This window comes from Kwoniella pini, chromosome 10, assembly GCF_000512605.2.
Source record: "Kwoniella pini CBS 10737 chromosome 10, complete sequence".
Classification (NCBI taxonomy): domain Eukaryota; kingdom Fungi; phylum Basidiomycota; class Tremellomycetes; order Tremellales; family Cryptococcaceae; genus Kwoniella; species Kwoniella pini.
In genome coordinates this window covers 635,838-660,600 of record NC_091725.1, presented here as the reverse complement: position 1 = coordinate 660,600, position 24,763 = coordinate 635,838, and the positions used below count along the sequence as shown (strand labels likewise).

General features: G+C 39.2%; 9 protein-coding genes across 9 annotated transcripts; 4 read left to right on the top strand and 5 right to left on the bottom strand.

Moving 5' to 3' along the window:
* Positions 1–100: 100 nt before the first annotated feature.
* I206_107041 (uncharacterized protein) lies at positions 101–1,647 on the top strand (the record flags this gene model as incomplete). Its single annotated transcript, XM_019157137.1, has 3 exons — positions 101–117; positions 178–418; positions 484–1,647. The coding sequence occupies 3 exons, from the start codon at positions 101–103 to the stop codon at positions 1,645–1,647; spliced, it is 1,422 nt and encodes a 473-aa protein (XP_019009855.1).
* Positions 1,648–1,977: 330 nt separating this feature from the next.
* I206_107040 (uncharacterized protein) lies at positions 1,978–3,503 on the bottom strand (the record flags this gene model as incomplete). Its single annotated transcript, XM_019157138.1, has 7 exons — positions 1,978–2,097; positions 2,186–2,364; positions 2,422–2,510; positions 2,591–2,639; positions 2,743–2,986; positions 3,061–3,186; positions 3,273–3,503. 7 exons carry the CDS (start codon positions 3,501–3,503, stop codon positions 1,978–1,980), a joined length of 1,038 nt encoding a protein of 345 aa, XP_019009856.1.
* Positions 3,504–4,152: 649 nt separating this feature from the next.
* On the bottom strand, positions 4,153–5,159 carry I206_107039 (uncharacterized protein; the record flags this gene model as incomplete). The annotated part of the gene is made up of 3 exons (XM_019157139.1): positions 4,153–4,646; positions 4,776–5,008; positions 5,134–5,159. The coding sequence occupies 3 exons, from the start codon at positions 5,157–5,159 to the stop codon at positions 4,153–4,155; spliced, it is 753 nt and encodes a 250-aa protein (XP_019009857.1).
* Positions 5,160–5,584: 425 nt separating this feature from the next.
* I206_107038 (uncharacterized protein) lies at positions 5,585–6,364 on the top strand (the record flags this gene model as incomplete). The annotated part of the gene is made up of 4 exons (XM_019157140.1): positions 5,585–5,620; positions 5,689–5,724; positions 5,843–5,911; positions 6,086–6,364. 4 exons carry the CDS (start codon positions 5,585–5,587, stop codon positions 6,362–6,364), a joined length of 420 nt encoding a protein of 139 aa, XP_019009858.1.
* A 406-nt stretch (positions 6,365–6,770) lies between these two features.
* I206_107037 (uncharacterized protein) lies at positions 6,771–7,097 on the bottom strand (the record flags this gene model as incomplete). The annotated part of the gene is made up of 1 exon (XM_019157141.1): positions 6,771–7,097. One exon carries the CDS (start codon positions 7,095–7,097, stop codon positions 6,771–6,773), a length of 327 nt encoding a protein of 108 aa, XP_019009859.1.
* Positions 7,098–7,490: 393 nt separating this feature from the next.
* On the top strand, positions 7,491–8,600 carry I206_107036 (uncharacterized protein; the record flags this gene model as incomplete). The annotated part of the gene is made up of 2 exons (XM_019157142.1): positions 7,491–8,063; positions 8,133–8,600. 2 exons carry the CDS (start codon positions 7,491–7,493, stop codon positions 8,598–8,600), a joined length of 1,041 nt encoding a protein of 346 aa, XP_019009860.1.
* An 855-nt stretch (positions 8,601–9,455) lies between these two features.
* Positions 9,456–10,270, bottom strand: I206_107035 (uncharacterized protein; the record flags this gene model as incomplete). The annotated part of the gene is made up of 3 exons (XM_070203443.1): positions 9,456–9,479; positions 9,577–9,735; positions 10,127–10,270. 3 exons carry the CDS (start codon positions 10,268–10,270, stop codon positions 9,456–9,458), a joined length of 327 nt encoding a protein of 108 aa, XP_070059544.1.
* Positions 10,271–12,042: 1,772 nt separating this feature from the next.
* I206_107034 (uncharacterized protein) lies at positions 12,043–13,714 on the top strand (the record flags this gene model as incomplete). The annotated part of the gene is made up of 3 exons (XM_019157144.1): positions 12,043–12,245; positions 12,353–12,596; positions 12,665–13,714. The coding sequence occupies 3 exons, from the start codon at positions 12,043–12,045 to the stop codon at positions 13,712–13,714; spliced, it is 1,497 nt and encodes a 498-aa protein (XP_019009862.1).
* A 768-nt stretch (positions 13,715–14,482) lies between these two features.
* On the bottom strand, positions 14,483–24,376 carry I206_107033 (uncharacterized protein; the record flags this gene model as incomplete). The annotated part of the gene is made up of 31 exons (XM_019157145.1): positions 14,483–14,537; positions 14,606–14,932; positions 14,989–15,129; positions 15,184–15,964; positions 16,016–16,481; positions 16,547–16,750; positions 16,818–17,101; positions 17,158–17,388; positions 17,445–17,601; positions 17,657–17,868; positions 17,930–18,005; positions 18,051–18,185; positions 18,237–18,317; positions 18,375–18,447; positions 18,502–18,717; positions 18,777–18,871; positions 18,944–19,250; positions 19,313–19,501; positions 19,554–19,629; positions 19,688–20,147; positions 20,201–20,419; positions 20,475–20,817; positions 20,883–21,175; positions 21,240–21,445; positions 21,499–21,745; positions 21,798–21,936; positions 21,985–22,310; positions 22,361–22,627; positions 22,679–23,827; positions 23,897–24,043; positions 24,113–24,376. The coding sequence occupies 31 exons, from the start codon at positions 24,374–24,376 to the stop codon at positions 14,483–14,485; spliced, it is 8,166 nt and encodes a 2,721-aa protein (XP_019009863.1).
* Positions 24,377–24,763: the final 387 nt, after the last annotated feature.

Here is a 24,763-nt window from a genome sequence, read left to right as displayed (position 1 = left end):
TTCGCGTTCATTCATAGTCGCATTCAAACATACATCTGGCTTTCTCTACACTGTGTTTGCCCCATCTTGATTAAGCAAGATATAGTTGAACTTCGTAGACATGTTGACCGATAAAGGGTGAGTAAAACTCATATAGGTTTTACATAATGAGTCAAATCTCTGATACTTGGATTGCAGCACCAATACTACAACAGATATGCAAGCTTTGGACACTCCCGTTTCCACTTCCAAACCAAATTGGCCACAGGTATTCTGGATCGACCAACTACGAGAACTCATCGTAGAGTATATGCCGTATGACGACCTGTGCACTTTCATGCAATTATCTCATCTTCATTTTCGAGCGGGTTCACAACGATTGTACAGATATTCCACGAAGAAACAAATGGACTTTTTGAAGGTGGTATGTCAATCGGAAGTAAGTCCTGTCGGGCTCAGCAGATAATCATATGCAATCGAGTCGCTGAAATTCTTGTAAAATAGGCCCGCCTCGCCTGTTATCGAGCCTGTGTTCGAACGATAAACTGTGGAGCCGAAGCCCTTCCCCAACCTCTAAAGGTCATTGAAAGTTATCTCGACCAACTTCCAAATGCAAATCAGCTTCTGTTCGGTCGCGAACATGATTCTTCAAGAGTCACTCGAACTCGTGACAAGGATGGAAAATTTACATACACTTTCCACCCTTGTTACACTTACTACTACGATCTCCACAAGATAGATAGGTATAAACCTAACGATATCGGTAACGAAAATCCTCAACTGGAATCGGACGACAGAACAACAAAACAATTGAAAGAGATGGGAATTCTAAGGAAAAACGAATCTGAATCTGATGGTGGCAGATTAAAAGTGGAAACTCCAAGATGGCATGTCGCACCACCTCATCGTATCGCGCTTCGTGTCAGCTATTTGAGGTCGGAACCGTTCATCCACGTTACAATCAATGAAGAAGCTGTCCAAAAATTCAACGCAATGCTTTGTGCCCTTAGTGAAGAAGCGCCCATCAAATATTATGAGATCTTGTTCCCGATTGACCCAGGTACCTGGACGATCCTCAACACTGTACCTCTTGGCAGGGAAGGAAATAAGATTCAAAGGCCACAATATCTCAAGTTATGGGAGATCAGTAAGAAAGTGTTCGACATGCTTAAAGAAGATCCCCTCAAGGAACTCCGACACTTTAAAGCTGGCGATACATGTAAGACAGTAATTACCTTAAAAGATGTACTCAAAAATATATCGGTGTTGGATGGACTGAAGCGACTGGATTTTTTCCAGATTGTCTGTCTTAGGGGACTGAAGTCCAAAACTTTTGAAAAACTCGTTCCACCAAATGACAAGTGGGCGCACATGAATTTCGAGCCAGATGACATCGATGGGAATGACGATGAATGGCGTGAAAAATATAAAACACATATTTCCATCGGAGTATACTATCATTGGAGAATAGAGGACTCGGACTTAGGATCAGAGATCAAAGCTTTACATAACGTTGCAGAATGTCTTTATCGTACCATTGGTGACCATGACTATTATTTAGGCGCCCGAGGTGGTGTCAGCCAATGGGAGCCAGATTTACGGCTATTGGAGTCTGAGTTTCAGCTCAAACTAGATAATTTACGGCTCGAGGACCGTGATCGAGGTTAGTCAAGAGCCCTTATGTCCTTCGTCTCGATAACTCAATGATGTACTTAAAGCACCGATGTCACTTGATATATTCCGTATATTGTAATTCAAGTTAGAAGCTAGTCATTTGATAATTCTTGTATCTTAGTAGAAATATATGTATTTTTGTGTTTGTTGTGATCTGTACCGTGCATGTGAATGTTGACAATTTGGGAGAATTGGAAGAAATTTAAACTCAGTTAGGCAATCTATGTCAGCATGAAGATCCTGAAGCTCAATTAACCTTTATGCGGATTTGTCATTTCGGTCGATACTCCTAAATGAATTGATCAAATTGCATATAATAAATGGTTAATCCTCTTTTAAACTTTCAGCAGGTCTATTTAATAATCCAACCATCAAATCATGACGTGAATAATGTCCAGTAACATCAAAATCAAGTCTTGCACCATGTAAAGAATCAAGATCGAGCTAAAAGTATGGAAAAAAAGGGAAATTTAGCGAAATGATATCAGGATTTCTCAATGGATTGAAGGCAATTAGATCAAATCAAACTTACCTCTGCTGTTATAATACCTTCTTGATCCCATAATGGACCTGCTAAAATTTCACCTAATGGACCAATAATTGAAGATCCACCTCTTGCCCAAGGTTTATTTTCTAATTTTTCATTTTCAGATAAAGCTATTGAAGGTGGATAATCTATTGGAAAATCTGATGCAGTGTGATATTGATTTACTTAACAATATATATATATAAGCAATCGAAAGATGCTTTGAGTGAAAATGAAATTACCTGAAATTACAAAACATCTACCTTCTTGTGCTATATGTTGCATTGAAGGTAACCATGTAGGTCGACTATCAGCAGTAGGAGCTGTGTATCTGTATAAAAGGTCTGACTAGTCAGCTATTTGGAAATTTGTGAGATATCCAAAACAAACGTAATGAAATATTTTAATTACATCTCAACACCTTTTCTATATAATTGATATCTAGCAAGAGGCATAAAATCTAATTTTAAAATGATATCAAACGATATAAGTATCTTCAATCACTTTTATAAGACTAAGACAATTTGGATGATAGAAAACAGGGAAAAGAAAAAAAGACTCACTTTCCCAACATATTAATCCTCCAATTTTACCCAACTTTGTATTAACAACAGGTAAATTATCATCTTTTCCACCATTTGAAGATGGATTAATATCATCACCTTGTGACCAAATAATACGTTCAGCAGCAGTAGGTTGTAATTTTCTATGTTTAGAAAGAAGTTTTCCACAAGGTGAAAAAAGTAAATTAGTACAATATAATGTTGATCCTATTATTTCACGTTCTACAACTCCTATCGAAAGATACTATAAAATAAATCTATTTCCTTAGTTATGATATTTCTTTCATATGAAAAAAGGAAGAAGACATATTTACTCACGATTGAATTATTTTTAGCAATTAAAGATAATTTTTGAAAAGCCCAAAATTCATTTTCTTCTTTATAAATTGGTTTTTCAGCTAACCAATCTATTCCAATTGCATCTAAAGGTATTTTAACACTTGACTAAGATAAATCATACAAAAGTAAGAAAGATTTTCTTTAACTTTCACTTAATAATTTAATTTAAGAATATATATAGAAAAACTTACCTTTACATATTTTATGAACCATTCTCTATTTTCATTTGTTCTTGTTCCAATTTGAAAATCTAAAAATCTAGGATAAGCACTTAAAAATGCTTCAGGAAGTACAATTAAATCTGGATTATTATTTTCTTTTGCTTTTTCAATTAAATTTTCTAATTTTAATAATGTTGCTGAAAGATTAAAAGCAATAGGAGATGCTTGAATTGCTGAAACTTTAATTTTAGACTGTGACATATTGTAAGGAATGAGGGTTCTTCTTATTACCAAAGCGCGTTGAGTCTTCTTTGATTTAAAGCAATATGAATATCGATATATTGAGTAAAGATAAAATTGCCATGATAGATTAGATATCAATCAGATTCGAGTCGACACTAGTACTTACTAGTCAAACCGGAAAGACATCGCTAACGTCGGCGAAATGTAATAATTGTAAACATCCTTAAAAGATGGAAGACCTGCTTATACCAAATAGCCGAGAATCCAAAAGTACCGAGAACTGAGATATGAGATATAATTCCCCTTCGATAGCCTTTCCACGGAACAAGTAAGAATGCTTCTCATTCGCTAGTCTTGATTAATTATTTGCATGTAAGACATTGTTATAAAGCCCTTACCATGCGTAGATGTACTCTATAATTCACGAAGTATAGCCAAGCAGTAAGGCAGTATCAATTTGCCAAATTGTAAACTGCGTATGCCTTGAATAAGGGGATTTAATCATGATATAATCGTCAAATTGCATATATAACCACAAAATAAAAAGTCTACAACAAAAGAACAAGGAAACCATAATCCAAATCATGAACACATCATCTTTCTGACTTTTTTCTCTTGGGGTATTCAATCATTCATTGAATGACATTGCAAACTTATTAAACTCGTTTTAAGCTTCTAAAATACCCATTTCTCTCCATTTTTCACTTAATTCAGAAACACCTTGACCCATACCTTGATTTGTCATTAAATCTTTCATAACTAAAATATCAAATTCTTTCCCAAAAGATAAAAAATGAGCAAATAATGAATTAAAATGAGCTTCAATTGATAAATGTAAAATTTGTTCAAAATGTTGATGATATAAATGTGCAAAAATTCTAAATAAATGTTTATAAATATGTTTTGCAGTATATGCAAAAGAATTTGGAAAATCTTTTCCTGATTTTGTTGGAAAAACATTTTCATCATCTAATAATTTTTGTAACCATGACATAACAAAATCAATATATGTAGGTGCAGGTAATGAAACTAATCTTTGATTTTGATCTGGCCATAAAAAATTTAAACTTGGTCCTGCTGACATTGTTGGACAATTTTGAAGTGTACAAAAATCTGTTAATGCACCGTAAAAGTGATTCAAATTATTGTAGAAATCGAATACTAGGTACAAAGTTCATAGTTAGCAATTAGACAACAAGTAATTGTTATACAAAAGAATATCATTGCTCGATTTGAGAATATCACTGAAATGAGACATTCTTCTCAGCATATAATATGAGCCCCACTCACAGTTCACAGCAACCCATTCATTCACATCAACGTATTTCGGAGGAGCAACGATAGTTTTGAAACTCCCTTTTACCAATGCAGCTTTGACGAATGGTTGGCACAAATATAAAGGTTTTGTTTGAGGTGATAAAGGTGATTGTGTGAATTCTGCTCCTGGAGATGGAAGTGGTTCGAAGAAGCCTGTTTGGGAAGTTGGTGTGGTATTTGGAGATCGTTTTGGCGCTCGAAGACGGCTAGAGAAAGGCGGTATTTATCAGCTTGATCGCTCTTTTGACATTTCACCAAAGCCAGTAGGAGTTACACAAGGCTCTTGACCTCTGTAGGTCACGGTGAAAGAGGAGAAGGGCAATTAACTTACCCTATTGAATTGAGGAATCCGGACATCTTGAAGCTAGGATTTATATTCGTTCCGGAGAATTGTTGAGGAAATTGATCAGACTACCGGAGTCTTCGAATAGTGTATAGAAGGTCGTTAATGCTGTATTAGATGTATTGCTGAACTCGAGAAAGCGTACAATATTTGTACGAGTAAAAGCGGAATGAGAAGTGCTTATATTAATATATACAATGAAAGTGATGATCCATGCGCGTCACCAAAGTTGTCTTTGTCTTTCCACTTTGAAACGCGAAGTAACCAATAAAATATAATTAGGTACACCACTTTACATGTTATCCTATTACTAGGAGACAATTAATACTGTAAATGTCATATTGACCAACCTATCTTGGCGCACTTATAGACGACCTACATTATATACTTCATTCGCTAGTCCCTACTTTGCGCTACGAGGAAGAGATAGCTAGACAAGATGGTATATATAAAGAATTGGACCGATTTTGAAACTGTAAGTACATCCAAGAAGAACGATACTATTTTAACACTTGATCGCTCTAACATGATTTTGTATTTTAGGCTACGACGGATTTATATGCTCGAGCACCTTCGAAAGTGAGTATCATCAAAATGAATTGAAGCCAAATCCAATGATTTTGAACTATATACACAATTGGGCTATCTACGAATATATTGGGAATCAGCAGTTGACGATATTCTTTCATTAACTTAGGTTCGTTATAGCGTTAAATTCGTACCGAAATCTGGAGAATTAGTATTAAAAGTTACAGATGATATCAAGGTGAGTTTGAAGAAAGATTTTGCAAAACTTCATATTGGATAATTTCAACAACCATTTTTTCTCATATTTTTAAAATCTTATTGAATCAAATCTATACCCTCTCACAATATTAAATTCAATTCCCCAAATATCAAATAATATGATTTGAGCTAATTGTTTTTTACTCGATCTTAGTGTATAAAATATAAATCATTTTCTTCTATAATATTAAATCGATTCGATTCATTAAATTTAAGACTTTTAAATCAAATGTCAAATTCACGTCGAAAAACAATTATCGGGGTAAATAACACTTTAAATGTTGATACACCTGAAAGAGGAGTTACACCTGCTTTAGAAGAGAATACCATGAATGATAAGCAAATAGTGGGAGGAGGAGGTATATCGACACCTGGACAAGGACAAAGTCAAGGGAAGAGTGGAGGAAAAAAGAAGAAGAAAGGAAAGAAATAATACTTGATAAGATCACATGGTTATCCAATTTTATATAATGCATGATTTTTGGTTGTACATCTGGTATGTGGAGATATGACGAAGAGAGAATGGTCATTATGTATCTAAGTCATGTTCCAAAGTACATAAGATCAGGGAAGATAATTTGACAGATAGCAATTTCACAGGCTATTGTATGGTTTTTGATTGCCCTTATCCTAGTAGTACCATATTAGTCGGGCTGCGATGTGCTTGAGTATGCGCCATATATGGCAAACATCATTGATTGCGAAGTACGATTGACACTAGATTGTAAAACACAAGCAGCATCCATTGCGTATATCTATTCAAGCATCAGAATGAGCTTTGAAACCCACATCAAAAGCAGAAGTTATCTTGAACTCACAAATAAAGTAATTCATTTCAACTACACTTTAACTTCACTTAACACTTCTTGTAAATTTTGACCTCTATCTCTTAATTCATCTATCCTCTCACCAAGATTTTCAACTTCACCACCAATTTGTAAATTTTTTGAAAATTTCATTTGATCAATATAAGCTTTTGATAATTTTTGACTATCTTCATTATTAGCTTTAAATGATGAATATTCATTAAGGATTTCTATAGGTTTTTCATTTGATTTTAATGTCGAAGATGAAATTGATGGATTTAAAATACTGTATATTATTTCATTTGATATTGAAAGGAGATGATTTATATCTGATGAGATTGTTGAACGGGATAACGACATTATTTTCTTTCTTTTTTTGTATTTGGGATTTAGCTTTTCTTTATTTCTGGTATGTAAAGTAGAACTTGTGTTGTAGTAGTTACATATGATCCGAATGAGTGATGAATAAGTTATTTAATTCACTCTAAATACACGTTAGTATTTCAAAGCTTAAGGGAATCATCATCGATGTGGAGACTCCGCATTATATCACTTTATTTTCAGATTAATCTCCAAATTTGTTTTCGATTTCAATTTGAAACGACTTTAATCATTTCAACTTATACTCAATCGTATACAATACAAATAGGTTACAAACTAGACTTATTGGGTTGGATAAGAAAGGACGCATCGCATATCAACAGTCGAACGTTTGACTTGACAGAATACGTGAAGCTAAATATAATTGAAAAAATGTCTTTATCATCCTCTACACTTTCTCTAAAATTTATGCAACGTGGTTTAGCCCGTTCACAACCTTCCACACCAAATACCAATACACCGACAGGATCCAGCTCGTCTCAAGTGAAATTGGAACAAGAGAATCAATCTACACCATCTAAAAGTACAATTTCTTACCTCTCTGCAGAAGTTTCAGCAGCTTCAAGAGGAGATAAATTGATAATTAAAAATGAAGAAGAATGGTTTATGCCTTCTTCTTCTTCATCATCATCATCATCGTCATCGCGACCAAAAATCAAAAATCAAACTATATTTGAATCTAGTTACGTTCCATTTTTATCATCTTCGTCGAATGAATATTCAAGTCATGCTGGACCTTCTACTTTTGTTAACTCCATAAGTGGGAATGAAAGTGGAACAGGTGGAGGAGGTAGAATGACCTTTGGTGGATTTGGTAAAAAGGAAGAAGTGTCTAAAAGTCAAAATGACAATGAAGGAATAGATGAGAATGAAGAAGAAGATGATCATGAGGTTGAACATTCTGTTAAAGTTAAGAAGGAACGAAATGTTGAAAGACAAGTTAAAGTAAGTTGTATCTTCATTCACCTTGCAAGATATGAAAAATACATGCTGAAGTATTATACTCATTTTTAGAATCAATCAAATAAAATCACAGAAAACTCATTTCAAAGACCAGCAATCTCACCACCACCACCTTCTTCAACAATAAAATCAAATAAAGTTAAATCTACCAATTTGCAAAAACCATTATCAATAGCGGATAAAATGCGACAAACAGTTTCATCTTCACGTAATTCTTCTCCTTCTTCTTCTTCTACTTCTACTTCCACACCATCAATGACATCCGCTTTATCGGATGAATCAAAAAGTATTAAATCGAAAAATAAAAAGAAAAGAAATGTATCTGAACGTGAATCTTTGAATTCAAGTTCGAATCCGGATTCGAATCCGAATCCATCTTCACCTTTAATCACTAAGAAAGTTAAAATTGAATCAAATTTTAAACAAGATGATAATGCTAAACCAATGAATTTAGATGAAAGAGAAAAGGCTATTAAAGCTCAAAAGAAAAAAGATAAGAAAAAGGTTAAACAATCTTAAGCGAGTTAGTGATTTTGAGCTGTGTTGTCAATCACCAAGGAAGATTGGATTGAATGAAATCAAATAGTCAAGATCCTTTCTATTTTGGAAATCTGTTGCTAGGGAATCATACCTTTTTTGAAAAAGGTTATGTTCATGGAGTACACACAAGATAGATAAATCGATTCCTTAAATATCTGTTCTCAATGCTTGTTGTGTAATTGCGTACTTACATTTTGATTTACGATTTATAACGAATTAAATGCAACATTTCTTATTGAAAACTTGTCTGATCAGATCCCAAACAGCACAAGAAGTAAGTTTTAAACAGGCAGTCCAACTTCAGAGAAATATCGATGGATGTGATTCCAGAATTTGCAAACAAATTCAACATGAGGAAATGCCGACAAACGAAAATAACCACAAAATCACAAATTAAGATTTTCGCCTTTACTAGATGACAAGAAAGACAACGATGTTCAAATAGAGATTAATTTCCGATTATATCTCAATCAATCTAAAAATCATCATCTTTTTTCCTCTCTTCATAACTCTTTTACTAACTTCCAACCAATTGCATAATAATCCCATCACCCTGCTTTCACTTCTTATTCATCTTGTAAATTGAAAACGTCAGTACATGAAATGAATTAGTAAATATAATCAACTTTGACCATAACTGATCAAATCGCAAACTGTAAATATAATTCCACTTTCCAATTGATACGCCTAACAAATGAACATATTTTTTATATCTTTATCTGCATCTCCCTAAGAAATGGTACATGTAAATAATCGTATCATTTGGGATAACCTAAAAAAATGAGAATGCTGTGGTTGGGTAGAGAGAGTGAGAGTAGGGTTTAAGGGATTTATTTAAATGGTAGATGGGAAAAGCATCTATCATTTGAAATTTCCGCAAATTAGCATGATGTTTTATATGATCATTGAATTAATAGAATACTTTCTGAAAAAAAAAATAAAAAATCAAACTCACAATTCGGACGGAAGCACCGAATACTTTAGCAGGAAGGTTTACTCTGAATTTAGCTTTGGCAGCACCAGAGTTACCGTGAGGTCTTGAAATTCTACCCCAAATAACTCTAACTCTACTACCGTTGATTTCTCGTTTAGCTTTGTAAACGTAAGCGACTCTCTATATGGAGAAAAGGATATTAGTATTCGCCCATTTTTGTTTGCAATTCACGGCAACCATCGATGGCAGGACAAAACAGGACAGGACAGGACAGGACAGCGCAAGACAACTTTTTCTTCATAGCTGGACAATTGTTGTGTCGACTTCGATGATAATCTCATGAACACCGTTCTGTATCCTGAAACAGATGCTCATTCCCATGTCTTATCCAATTGACGATCCCTTCTTGTTGAAAATAGGGTTGATCACTAGCCGTTCATTATTTCTGATAATTCCCATTCTCATTCTTCAAAATCGTCAATCCTGATTTCGTGACTATGCTATTATCCTATCCCATCCTGTCCTGTCCTGTCCCGTCCCGTCCGTACACCTCAAAATGAACCAAACTCACCTTTCCCAAGTAAGATCTAGCAGCTTCCTTTGAATCAACACCTTCAATTTGAACTAAAGATTGGTTAGGTCTAGAGTTTCTCTTTCCTCTTTTGTGTCCGAGGATTCGGCCTTTTGTGTAGAGTCTGTTGGTAGTAAGAGACATTTTTTGAGATGGTGATTTAGAAAGATTGTAGTAATTGATGTATGATTGATATTGAATTTATATTGAAGAATAAGTTATTAACAAAGGGTATAAATCAGCTTTCCGTTCACATTCCTCCTTGTCTCTCAGTTTTTCCCAATGATTTACTCACCGAGTAGCAGCCATCTTGCCCAATTTTTTGAATTTTTTTGAAGGTTAAGGAGAATGTATAAATTGATATTTTAATGATATACCGAATTAAGCAAGCAAGCAGCTAGCACCTATCCAACTACCGACAGAATCAATCCCTACAACCAACAAACCAGTATGCATTCGACAGTAAAACCACGAAACCTTAGGGTAATCATTGCAATTGCCATGTGAGATTCAGTCTTAGGACTGTTAAAGCGGAGTATGCCGGGATTAACCTTGTCATATGTATGAGTGATATCAAGAGTGGCACAAAGATCGGTGATAAACTATCTCCGATATGAGCGCTATGTCAGATACGCAAGTTGTCCCTGTTCACGTTCACTAGTTCATGCTTGAAACGCTAGTTGTTTCATGAAGCCGTCGACTGCGATAGACTAATATGTCTTGCCCTTCGACTGCGATGGATGTGTAGTCAAGATTGAATCTCCATACATTGGTGGCAATCATTATAACGAACAAGGCTTTAGTCAAAGCACGGACATATTACCAAATATCAATCTAGCCGATGATGATACTTGCGGTATACCTCATAATGGTGAATACAGTAACAAAGAAAACGTATCCTTTGTCTCTCTATCCCGCTATAGAAACCCTTTGATAGACTATGATTGATGGCGCTTCAATACCATGATTACAACGATACATATTACCGAGATTTCTATGATATGACATGCTTCACATATCTGATTTTGACACATTTTTCATCCCATACATGGATGTTGATATCGATCTACAAGACTGTATACATACGAAGGTAGACTTCGATAGTCTGACCAAATAGTACAACTTCAAAGACAAGCAAGATAGTGAAAACACTCGACTTGTATATTCAAGCGAGGCAAACCAACATCATATTCGCATGAAGACCACTAGAATAATAATAACCTGATCGGTCAGACTGAGCCCTCAATGCAAAACTGCCATTAGGTTCGTCCACGAACGAAGCTCTCTAAAGATAAAATCATAGAAAGCGCGATCGAGGTTTGCCAAGGCGATCAAAACAACGGTAAGTGTGAAAGTCAATGGTCACGCCCGGACCGTTTCACTATTATGTATAAGGAAAAGTTGAATTCAGGGTCAATTGTATAAGGGGGGTCGGGGCGGATGCTTTTGACGCGATTGTTTGGATTTATTTTTTTACGTGTTTCACGTCATACTTTGATCTCTTTTGCACAGCACAGCCCTGTTTACTTTGACCCCGGGGGTGTTTTTGTTTTTACTTTAGTGCCAAGGAAAAAGGGAATGATGACTTTGATTGTTGTGCTTTGATCGCTTTTATCCTTTCGCGTTTGTCAATCAAGAGATCAAATCAATTTGTGAATTTACTTTTCACTCCTTGTTCTCTCCAATATAATACTCATTCACCTCATTTATTCAACTTACTATTGATCTTTGTTTATCGTTAGACAGATCGACTACCTACACGAATCTCCTTGACTATCCCAATAATCAGCGCGTATCTTCGTATTTTTCTTCTACTCAACAACGCAACCTAACTACTATACAAGCTATCACAGCACTCATTGACACCAACACTTGACATCGCCATCGATCTCTATTCACAGGATAGTCCAACCGACATGTCCAGAATTGCCACCACTGCTTTACTCTTTTCCCTTCTTTCTGGAGCTTACGCTCAATCATCAGCCGCCGCTGCTGCTGCTACTAGTGCTGGATCGGCTGCTGCTTCAGGTGCAACATTAGCTCAAACCGGTACTTCTGTAGATGCTAGTATCATAAGTCTAACAGCTACCGTTTCAGCTCCTTCCGGATTCTCCATTCCGTGAGTCGATCCATCTCTCTTCATCAACCTGGACTTGCGCTTGGTTCGCTCTCGATTCGCGTAATCGCTCACCTTTCGTTATGCTAATATACTTGTTTTCCATACAGCGCTTTGAGCGAACTCACATCCGGTGCATCAACAGATACAACCATAGCCCTCGACACCACTTATGCCGCTGGATCTACCCCTACCGCCGTCTCTGGCGCCCCTGCTCTTCCCACATCCGCACTCACAATCGCCAACTACCCAGCTTTAGATGTTGCTCCACCAACGGACTCAACAGAAGTGCAACAGTGGTTAAGCAAGATCGATATGTCCAAAGTCCCCACCTACAATACTACTACCGGAGACGTTAGTCATTCAATTCGATCCATCTCCTTGTATCTGACTAGCTAGCTGACATCGTTGTGACTCATTAGTGTTCGACCGACCCAACTGCCATAACCGACGGACGATGTTGGTGGACATGTGGTGGATGTACTCGAGAAACGGATATTACTGAATGTCCTGATAAGATGACTTGGGGTTTATCGTACGATGATGGGCCTTCACCTTTCACTCCACTACTTTTAGACTACTTGGACGAACAAAATATAAAATCTACTTTCTTCTTAGTTGGTTCTAGAGTTTTATCTCGACCTGAGATCGTTCAATCACAATTCATGGCCGGTCATCACTTATCCGTACACACTTGGTCTCATACCGCTTTAACCACTCAATCCAATGAACAAATCGTTGCTGAACTAGGATGGACCGCTAAAGTAATTAGAGATGTTACAGGAGTTACACCAAACACTTTCAGACCACCTTACGGAGATATTGATGATAGAGTTCGAGCTATCGCCGCTCAAATGGGTTTGACACCAATCATTTGGACTTCTTACAGAGAAGGTGTAACAGATACTAATTTCGACACGAACGATTGGCATATTCCAGGAGGTACTGCAACTGGTGCTTCATCTTTCCAAACTTTCGACACTATCTTGAATGAATACGTACCTAAATTAGATACAGGATTTATTGTATTAGCTCATGATTTATATCAACAAACTGTTGATTTAGCAGTAGGTTACGTATTACCTCAAGCTATTTCATCCGGAAAATTCCAATTGAAATCAATTATTGAATGTCTCGGTAAACCAATAACAGAAGCTTATATTGAAACTTCCGCAAATGCAACAACAACAGAAATTACATCAGTTGATGGAGGTTCAACTTATTTCCAAGCTTCTATTGGTACTGCAACTGGATCTTTAGCTTCAATCACAACTGGATCAGCTGCCGCTTCTGGTTCAGCTGCCTCGGGATCTTCAGGTGCTTCAGGATCTTCAGGTGCTTCTGGCTCAGCTTCCGCTTCGAAATCTTCTGCTGGATCTACAAGTGGTGCATCAAGATTGGTCCTTGATAAACTCATTCCTGCTGCTGTTGCCTTTAGTGTTGTAGCTTTGGGTATGATGATTGTCGCTTAGTTAAATTAACGTAAATTAGGAAAACGATAATTGTAATGAAGGAAATGAAATGGGACGACGAAATTCTATATGAAAAAGTTCAATTACTAGGATGATTTTGATGATAAGATAAGCTTTTTTAAATGAAACATTTGATGAATTTCAATTCATTTTTAGTGTTTTTTTTTCTTTGTAATTTTTTTTTTCTACTTGTTTAGTTAAAAAATAATATATACCAAAACATCTATTTATTAGTATACATTCATTACTTATTCATATCGCATAACGTTCATTCATTTCATTGATTTTTTTTCTCCTACATGAATAAAATGGACAATCTCTTAATTTGCTTCAGATAAATCAAAATTGAGCAGCAAGGTTCAATTCGATATAATACAATACAATCATTTAGGTTGAAAATCAAATGAGAAATGATCATTCTTTATCCGTTCTTCTCAAGTTTCAATTACTCAGAGTTTATTTCATTTGCATAGGAGTGAAAATTACATGAATGATTTATGAAATTATATCGAAATACATTCTTCCAATTATTAATAGTATTAAAAGTATTATAAAATCATAAATAGATCGTTGAAAGTGGAAGATGAGTATATAAAATGCAGGGTATATATAATAATATATTTCGTGTATATACGTATATATATATCTTATCAGACTTCTCAGAGTCAGATAAACAAAATACAGAGATTAAAACAATGATTTTTTGAAATCCTATTTAACAACTATCAAATGTTATGACATTGTATTTCAGACTACTACTAATAAAAATTAAATAGTAAATCCTTCAATTAAACCTGCAATCCATTTTGTCATCATTGATAATCTGTATATACAATCATAATTAGTTATTGAATTCACAATTGTATTTGAAAAAAGATTGGAAAAACTCACTTATCATATTTTATTTGAATAAAACCTAATTCATTCAATCCTTTAAAACCTAAATCATCTAAAACTTGTTCTCTACTTCCAGTTCCACTAGCTCCTAAACTTGGATTAGATGAAATACTTGCCGAATAAACTTTTTGATGATGATGATGATGATGTTGTTGATTATGTAAATTTAAAGAAGTTGAAGAATCTGTATGTGATAAATTTGGTAATGAATAACTTGAATTTGATAATGCAATTTCAAGTATAATTGAAGTTGATTTTAAAATTGATAAATTAGATGTTGTTGTTAAAGTTGTTATAATTTTAGGTATAATCACATCATAACTATTTGTAAAAGAAAATTAGCTTATCAACTAGCTTCAAGTTAGAGTCAAACCTACGTCATGGCTACTACTTCCGGGATTTCGGTACTTGCATCAGCAAGTAATCTATACAAGACCACTTTTTCTCCGTCTGAACCACCAGATCCGCTTAGAAGGGCAACTACCAGGCTGATCAGTAATAGAGCTGTTGAATTATCGCTACGATAACTGATGTTTAGCTTGATTTCGAATACTAAGGTTGAACCAGCTCACGGTATAGATAACATATCAAATATTGCTACGTTTGCCATTTCTTCTCTTGGATCGATATCCAAACCGGCGCATTGGAAGATGTGTTTGATTTCATCATTGCCCGTAGATAGCAAAGCGATAAAGTACGCTATACTTCCTGGAGAGACCATCATTTCATCTTCACCGTTTGGTCTTGCAGGTTCTGCAGATAAACTCAACAACGCCATTAAGGAATCAATTGTCAATTTCTTGGTTGTAGGATGTCTAACCCCTTTATAAATGACAGCTACTAGAGCGAAAGTCAAATCCGTCTCGAATGATACCCCTGAAACTTGATCCAATTTCTTCGCTTGTTCCGTTATACTTCTTCTCGTGTCTAGTAGGAAATCCATTAAGTCCTTACCGCGAAGGATCTGATGAGGAGTAGTAGTCTCGCTGACTGCTACGAGTGAGGCATTCATGAGCTCGAGAGCCGGGGCGAAGAGTGGTATATAGCCTAATTGGAGGATTGAGACCGCCAGCCAGAACAAATTTGAGGCGTATCGGCTATCAGGTAGAAGACCTTTGATGATTCGACTAAGACACCTTAGCATACTGATTAAAAGGACACTATCACCTTCTTGGAAATGGGATAGAGTTGTGCTCATAGCAACTAAAATTTGATATACCAAATCGTCATCAACTTCGTCAGATGCGAGGTAGCCCAATACCGTGAATGCTTGAGGTTGAGTAGCTGGATTGTGCTGGAAGCAAGTTGCAGCAACTAATCCCATCCAACGAGCTCGCCAAGCATTGGCACAATCTATTCTGGAATTAGCGAAAATGTGTAAAAATCAGAAAGCATAATACTCACCCATCGAAATTGCTCCGCCCGCCAAAACCTCACCCAGAAATTTAGATACTTCCTCAACCCTCTCTAATAGCTGAAGATCCGTTTCGTCTTTCATCGGCAGTCCAGATAATTCGATACTCCCTTGTCCTTGGGCCAGACCGAAGGCGGCCATAATTTGAGGTTGTTGTACCCGTTTGAGCAGATTCAGAAGGGCCAGGGCTTCCATATCGCCGGAGGTAGGACTCGAAGCTAGTGATTGGACAACATTAACCAGTAATCCGAATATAGTTTGACGCATGAGAACGGGACCGGATCCAAGCAAGAGTGTGATGATGTGGAAGATTTCCGGTAGGAAGAGCTGAGTGTCGAGCGATGACGTAGGATTGAAACCAAGAATAAGTGTTATACGGGATAAAGAGCAGATCTCGGGCCAAGCTGCGTTTTCTGTAATATGACCAGATGGCTTGAGGTACGTTTGGGCAAGCGTCTTATGATAAAATCCGTCAGCTGTTGAAAGGGCGACCGGAAAAGCCTGAAGATCGAGTTACATACCTTCCGTAGCTTTGCAATGACTTTACCTCTCACAGCAGTCGAAGATACCGATACTAAGATATCTCCAACGCATTCCGCTTTATCACTCCCGATTCCAGCATCGATCGCAGCGTGAATGAGCTCGATGACAACTAGATCCGCCAGACTCTCATGAGATTGGGTGAGTATAGCCCAGATTTGCTCCTGAATAGCAAGATGTAACCGCTGCAGAAGATGATTAGTACATCTGAGTAGCCTTGATCGAATTTAACGAAGGGGAACAAAAACTCACCCTTCTCTCAGCCACCGTTATTCCGATGAATGCTCTAATGATTTCTCTGACCTGTTTGATACTATCCAGACCATCTTCTTTGGTAGGTCTACTGAATTGATCAAGGTTGGCCAACCAAGGGCCAACATAATACAAACAAGCAGTTTTGAGCGGAGTGTCAGCCTTGCCAAACCCAATCGTCCATTCCTTCAAGAATTCTACCGTCAAGTGCGGAACCGAAGCAGCGAGTGCTTTTGAAAGATTACCAACGAATGCTAATGAGTTATTGGGAATTGATAATCCGGCTTTGTTCATGAAATGATCAGCTGATTAGATCGTCAAGCGCAAGTGATTTACTTACCTGAAACATGCAAGACCTTTGAAGCTAAATCATACTTGAAGAATTGGCAAAGCTCGTTCAGGAGTATATATGCGCCCATTCTAAGTGTACCATCACTCGAGGAAAGGTTGAGCAAAGCTACATTCAATAACGTGGCGGGCACATCGCTTGGTCTCAGGGCTCTTTCATTTGTTGGACCTTCGCGGAGTCTAGCTCTTGCAGCTCGGATGATCTGGGCCATTTCGTTACGGCCTGTCACTTGGGACTCAGCTGTCATTCACAAGCATAGGAGGCGGTAGCTAACTCACGCCTGGAAACAAAAGTTAGGGTTTCCCCTTGTCCATACTTGATTACCAGATGATCAGATGGTGAACTGTTCCCGACTATGATATCGTCGATGTCGTGCAGTGGGACGATATCAATAACGTAGGACTTGATACCCGAGAGTATCTCTTGTTTCTTCCACTACAAGCCAGATTCAGCTACGCTTTCACATGTTGCAGAGGCAACTTTGGCTTACCGATGCGATTTGTAGGGAATCATGACCTTGTTTTACTATCACCGGAACTTGCATCTCGTGGTCTGACACGCAAAGCAGATTCGTGAAAACATGGTCCGCTTCATAAGCTAAAGCCATTGTGTATTCAGGTAAAGCTAGACTGGTGAATGGGATTGAATCGGCCAGTTCGGAGGGGCTACTGCAAGCGATAACAGTCTTGCCGATCGTTGGGGCTGAAAGGCGGTCAGGCTGAGCATTTCATTCCTTGATTGCTACTGAGTATGTCACACTTACTAATCGTCAATAGTTCTGAAACGAATCGTCGTATGCGTTTCTTAGCATATGTGTTTGGATTGTATAAAGCCAGAGTCTATCGAGTGACTCAGCTTACTATATATTCTCCTTGTTGACTTACATGAACACTTGGTAGAACGCCAGGTGGGAACAGCTGAATTGATCGTTTGAGCCAAGGCAAGGGAAGTTCGTTAGCAGCGGAGAAATTCGTCAAGTCAATCACGATATCGAAGAAGTCTGTCACTTTGTCAAGTATCTACAAGCTTTCGTGAGCTCACATCCGATTTAGGTTTCCATTGTATCTCACCGAGAAAACATGATAAGCGAGCAGGTCGTAGTCCACCAATGCCACTCGAGAGACGATGAAATAGAATATACGTCGCCCATTCTTATGTGCTTCTGTTAGCTGATTACCTCGCTGGTGCTGGTGGAGAAGATAGCTCACCTGACTGGCTGGACCTTCGTAGAACGCATCCGCTATACTATCGGTATTTCGACCAAGATGATGCTGCATGAACCTATCCCTTTCGTCAGAATGAGGAATTGTGTCGCAGGTGGGCCGAAGAACTCACTCATCGTACACCTGAGATCTAGCAGAAGCACTCAAGCCGTTATTTGCTGGCGGTGGGCCAGACTTATCCATGATTTTTGTCAGGTGTTCCAACGCTGCTTTACCATCTAATTCTGTTCTTGCAATTTTAGTCACCACAGCAGTATTCCGGAAATGCATCGGCATATTGGCTAAGGAGGTCTCAATCTTGCTTTTGTGCTTATATACGAATCGATGTCTATCATTATGGGCGTTGTCAGCTGTCCGGTTGGGGCTGTCAGCACCCTTTCAGCTTACATAATTGCATCATCACCATCCAAATCCTGATACCGCTCAGCGTCATCCGCAAAACCTTTGGTTGCATTTTGAATATCCGCTGTTTTCGGTCGGATCTGCCAATCATGCATGAAAAAGGTAGTCAGCCATATTCAGGCTTCACGACCTTAACTTTAGATGCCACTCACAGCGATATCACTTAGAAATTTAGTGACTTGTCGTATATTATCCGATAAGAAGCTGTTCAAAACCTTCATATGCAGTTCTTTGAAGACCACATTATTCGCCAGATTTTGAATGACCTTGGTGATAAGCAATAAAGCTCTTCTGGTTTCGCGCGTATCTGGATTGACATCTAGATCGATGGATTCGGGCGAAACGATGGCCGGGCAAAAGAATCGAAGGAAGATAAATGATCCAACAGCTGAATGCCTTGAATCGGGAAATCGATCATCTACGAGTTCCCAAATATGATGACACATTGCTCGGAACATTCTTTGCACAGAAAAGAGGCGTAAGCTGAGTCTTCGCTGTTTAAAACGTTGACAACAGCTTACAAAGGCACTCGGGGAGTGGAAGAACAGATCAAGTCCAACAAGGCTTGACACATCAAGCGTAGATGATCTGCGTTTCTATCGATGTCATCGGTGCCGGAAGCTTTGCTTGGATCGAGCTCAAACGAGCATTCGGCGGGTTTCTCGATCAGCGAAAGAACCAAGGGTTGAAGAGTCATCCTGACATAATTGCTATACCAAGTGCATCAGTGTTGACTCTCACTCCGATCAGAGTTTCACGTACTATCCGTATGTTTTGGCGAAAATTGTGAGCATACGCATGGTGATAGAATTTGCTCTGAATAGTTCTGACTCATGATCTGCGAATTCAACACTTTCCTTAGCATTTCGCCTAGATAAGAGAAAGTGAAGACTGACTAGTCAAAGCCACTTCCCGCTCTATCAAAGCTCGCATCAATCCTAACAACGCTCCTTTACCTTCAAATACCCTGAACAGCAATGTCGATAGCTCATCAACCTCATTACCGGACTGCGGACAGACGTCCACCATGGCCAATGCGAGTGCTAGATTTGGGCCGGCAAGAAGATCAAGATATTGATTGATTGATTCCGGATTCCTCTGATGCTTGGACGATAATCCCCCGAATCTCGTACCTCGTTGTAAGGTGTTAGTCATGAGCTGCATGAATGCTGTTCGCAAGATCGGATCTTCATGGTAACCCAAGGTCAAACAATGCTTCAGTCCGACATCGACATTTGCTGAAAGGAGGTTGGATAACGCTAGGATTGCTAAAGTGTGCGTATCGTGTGTAGGCGAATCCTTGGTGATTCCGTTTCCGTTACCATGTATAGATGAGTTATGTCCCACCGATTCAGCCTATAGGAACAAAGTGAGCTAGTGTACGGCAATGAATGTCATGTACAGCTTACCTCTTCAAAGCTAGATCGCTCAAGGATTTTAACCAAATGATGATAATGCTTGTAGAACAGTCTGGGCTTGACTACGCCTTGAGAGTTATCACCTTCTTCACCTGGAATTTTGAGTACTAAACCTTCCGTTACCGGAACCATAGCTTGCAAGCAGGCATGATCAAGCTCTCGTTGATATTTACTGGTAGTTGTGACCCCAGACACATACACATCGTTGTCCTGTGCATCTCAGATATTAGCTCGAGGTCTCTTCGAGGGTCAAAATTCCACTTACCCGCATGGACTCAAGAGACCATTCTGACATCCAGTCTAAGAAGGCATTCTTGAAATTGATACTGCTGGAGGTTGAAACGTTCTCAGGCTTTTTGAGAGCTACTTCAATCAGGTGGCAGAACCTTGATTTAAGCCGAAGGGCATTATCGCTTCTACCCAATCTATGGATATACTGAGCCAGTAGGTAGAGCAGGTCCCCCAGGTCTACCTGAACACTGGGCACGTCGTCGCCGGGACCCATACGGTCAATAAGCAATCGGAGCACCGATACAGCTTGTTCAACGAAGATAGTGAATGGTTCTGAGATATTGACTCCTGAAGGACTTATAGCGTGAGATAGCAGCCTGTGTCCGGTGGTGTCAGCTCACTGAACTCCTATGCATAGTAAAGTGCATGGAAAGGGGCTCACTTGATCATGGGACCCACTAGCATTCTGCATCCATTGGTCGGCAATTCACTTCCGAGAGCGTTCTTGACCGTTTCTCGAACGTTGACGGAAGCGCTGACTAATAAGTCTACACACTGCTTGACAAATAGTTCGACAGGTACGTGTGGATCTGAAATGTGCTGGTCGTACGCTGGAGGCAAAATACCTTTCCCGATGATATCGCATAGTGACGGAGGCGGTTTGGTCTCATAATTGGCTGCATTGACACAGGCACATAGCCATGAGATCAGATTTTGCCATTCTTTTGACTCTTCCTACAGGGTCGAGCTCGATCAGCGTCGTTATGTGCCTAATATATTGAATACGACATCGTCTTACTTCGTCAAGACCGTCAATATCAGCCGTCATTGCGCGCCTTCGGACATCTCGAGTGGACATAGTAGCATCAGCATCAGCAGCGATAATCTTCGTCGTCAATTTCTGAGCTACCGTAGCCAGACCTATCCATAGGCCAATTGTGAAAGGTGTGGGAATCGCCAGTGGCCTGAGAGTACGTCGGATCTGTCTTTGCTGTTGTTGTCGACCTGCACTCGAAAAAATCAGCTACATCCGCGAGTATCGAGGATAAGCGGCTAACCTATTGAAGTAGGTAACATGGCTAGCGCATCAAACGCATTTGCCCTTTTGTCCGGGATCAAGCCATTAGTAGTTGGTGTGAGTTGTCCGATCGCTGACATATGTGCCTTTCTGGTGAGCTGACCGAGGACCGATAACATAGGTAGGGTGAGAGAGATTTGTTCACTGTCGGGACCCGCACAAGTCGTGAATCCAGCGACTGAAATGACCATTGCAGCGGGCTGAGCCATTGAAGAAGGAAATAATATCTGCGCAATTCACGATAAGCTATTGAGTCCCGACAACATATCATGAGCTTACTGTAGGAAATTCTTCCGCCAAGCGCAGGACTGCACTACTTGATGCTCTCAAAGCATTCATGCTGGTGGCGACAACATCCGAATCGGCATCATGGAAGGCGAACAAGGTTTGTCTCCCTACATCGAGCAAGATTTGCCATCTACACTTACAGATAAGCTTAAGAGCCTCTATTCATGATTGTACTCACATAGCACCACCAGCACTGGTTGCCAGACGTTCAAATTCCTTATTGCCCAGAGATTTCCGCCTCATGTCGTCTATAAGTATACAAGCTGTCCTTGAAGCGATGGGAGATAAAGAATCAGGACTCGGTGTCACTGTCAGATCAGACAAAGCCAATAGGATCTGGTGTAAACTGTCATTGGAAGAAGCAGATTGATCGGAAGAGCATCCTGTGAACACGAATTCCGGGTCTAGAGAATACAGTAGGAGGATCTCGTTGATTAGGTCCGTCTGGTTTGAGGGTAGTTCGGGAAGAGCTCGCCGACGTGATGACAGGGATTGAGCGTAATTCTACAACTCCAATTAGCTGAGTCATGAGCAGCTCTTTGACTGTGACGTACCCTCAGGATTGCGCGCAGAGATGGCCCGACCACACCCCTCAAATCGTTCACAGGGGCAAACCATGGAAGTCTCTGGCCTTGTACAGCTATCACAACACAAGCCCTGACAGCTGCAAGCTTGTTGAATTCGACTGGACTGGTGAGAAGTTTAGGAAATAAGGCTGAGCTGATAGTGCCCGGGTCTGATCTGTATAGGGCGACCAGACCATCAATAAGAATATTGCTGTCCGACACTTCGGACGAGTTAGACGATCCAAACAAAGCATGCTATATCGTGATATCAGCTTGCATTATGCCCACAAAAACCGCGCGACTTACCTTGATGTCACTCTGTATATCCGGAACAAGACTCCTTACACCTGATGCGCGATGTTCGGGTGACAAGGCCATGGCGATCTTAACCATATCTACGTGGACCATAGCGCAAGTTTCTATGCTTTTACTTGAACTCAGCCCCTTTCTGACTCTGTCAATAAAAGCAGCTTGATTCAAGGGTGATGTCCTGTGTGTAGTTTCGGTAGCTACCATCTTTGTGAAGATATCCGGTGTCAAGACCATCAACATAGCCAATAGTGGATAGAATGATTTTGTTCGCCTAGTGTTCGACGAGGTAAATCCTGAATCCGACAATGACCACAATGTCTCCCAAAGTGATTCTACACCACCTTCCATTTTCTTGTTTGCTAGTATGAAGGACTCGTATTCTATCGGGTGGACTTCGATCCAGTTCCATATTGCTTTCCGGAGAGAATTTGCTATAGCTAATTGGGCTGGTCGTTTAACGTGAATGAATCCACTATTTATCTCTTGAACCACTTGCGATAACCTATTTCTATCTAAATTCGACCATTCTATTAATCTCATTTCAATGACATCAGGCGATTCCTCGATAGTCGTTTGCAGATGTCCAATCCTGATTTTAAGTTTCGACATTATCAGATTCCAGTTTGATGCAGATATATAGAAGATTACTCTTGAAATGTATTTGCTGATTTGGGTGATGACTGTGGCGGGAGTGATACACGAAGTGGAGAGCAATTTAGCCTTTGTTGAGCTCGTTGACGGGGTAGAGGGGGAAGAATGATAAGAATGTTCTTGTATGAATTTGGTGCCGAGAGTATAGGAGGAGTTGTTCGAAATTACTGATCTGACTGAGGAAGTTGTCGATGAACTTGCGGATGTTCTCGATTCCTTTGTTGGTGCTGGACTAGTCCTCTCATCATTTGCGGCATCGTTGAACACCAATCGAGCGTAGATCAATATCACCCCCAACGTATACCTTGCAAGCGCTTCATCGAAAGGATAAGGATCTGGCCAACAGCGAGGTAAAACGTCCTGAGGGGGTGGTGATTGTTGCGAGGAGACCTGCCACGAAGTAGAAAGACACAAGTTAAGAATGTGAAGAAGGTACAGCTGGGAATGAAGAACATCCAGGGATGACTCGACCATTGATGACGAACTAGTATACTATCGTAAATTGTCAGCTACAGACAATAATTCAATGAGATCGGAGAAGGTGATGAAAGCTGAATATACCTTGGATAACGTTTCCAAGGCCCCCATGAGACTCTGTACGATTAAAGATACCCTCGATTTGGATAACTGTAATAAAGAGCCAATGGTAGCTTGTACACCAGGATCAACTTCCATGATGGCTAGCCGTATTCCGGAATTACATGGTAGCTGAACCCGCTCGCCATTAGCTCATACAGCACTGAATTTTGCATACACTTTCTGACCGATTGAGCTTACTTTATTCACTATCCGAGATACTAACGAGTTGATTACTTTTTGTTCAGGGCTATAATTCTCAGGCCTCATAATTATACTACCTGTGTCATCTATCGAATTATTATCGCGAGCTGAAGAAGAAGCTTGATTCATACTACTTTCTCCTCTGGCATAGTTATGATGGTTTGACTGACTTTGGGAGGATGACGAATTTGCTGAGCGGAATAAAGCTGTTGGTGAGCTGAATGAATGATGTGGTGAAGATCCATTACGTCGCACAGGCATCTTGGTCAGAACTTGAAGTCTTGATTCGGTATTGTAAATCCGAAGAGCGGAGTGACTTTAGAGCTGAATCGCTGATGAACTCGAGGTGAAAAAGATTAGGAAAACATGTAGGCAAGAGAAGCGAGGTTGAAATGAAGAGAGGAGTAAGAAAGGGTAAGAATGTATCTTCAAACAATGTTATCAACTATTCATTGAGCTTTGACCACTTTTATAATTGTACAGAGTAGTATATCTATATTACACACGGACGCGTCAGGTACTCGTATATGAAATGAGATTATGAAACCTCAACCCAAGGTCGGTACCTGAAAAGCTCGGACCACTCCGCTCTCCACCCATTGTCTACTCCGCATCGATTGTTTCGAGCTAATTTTATATACAAGTTGG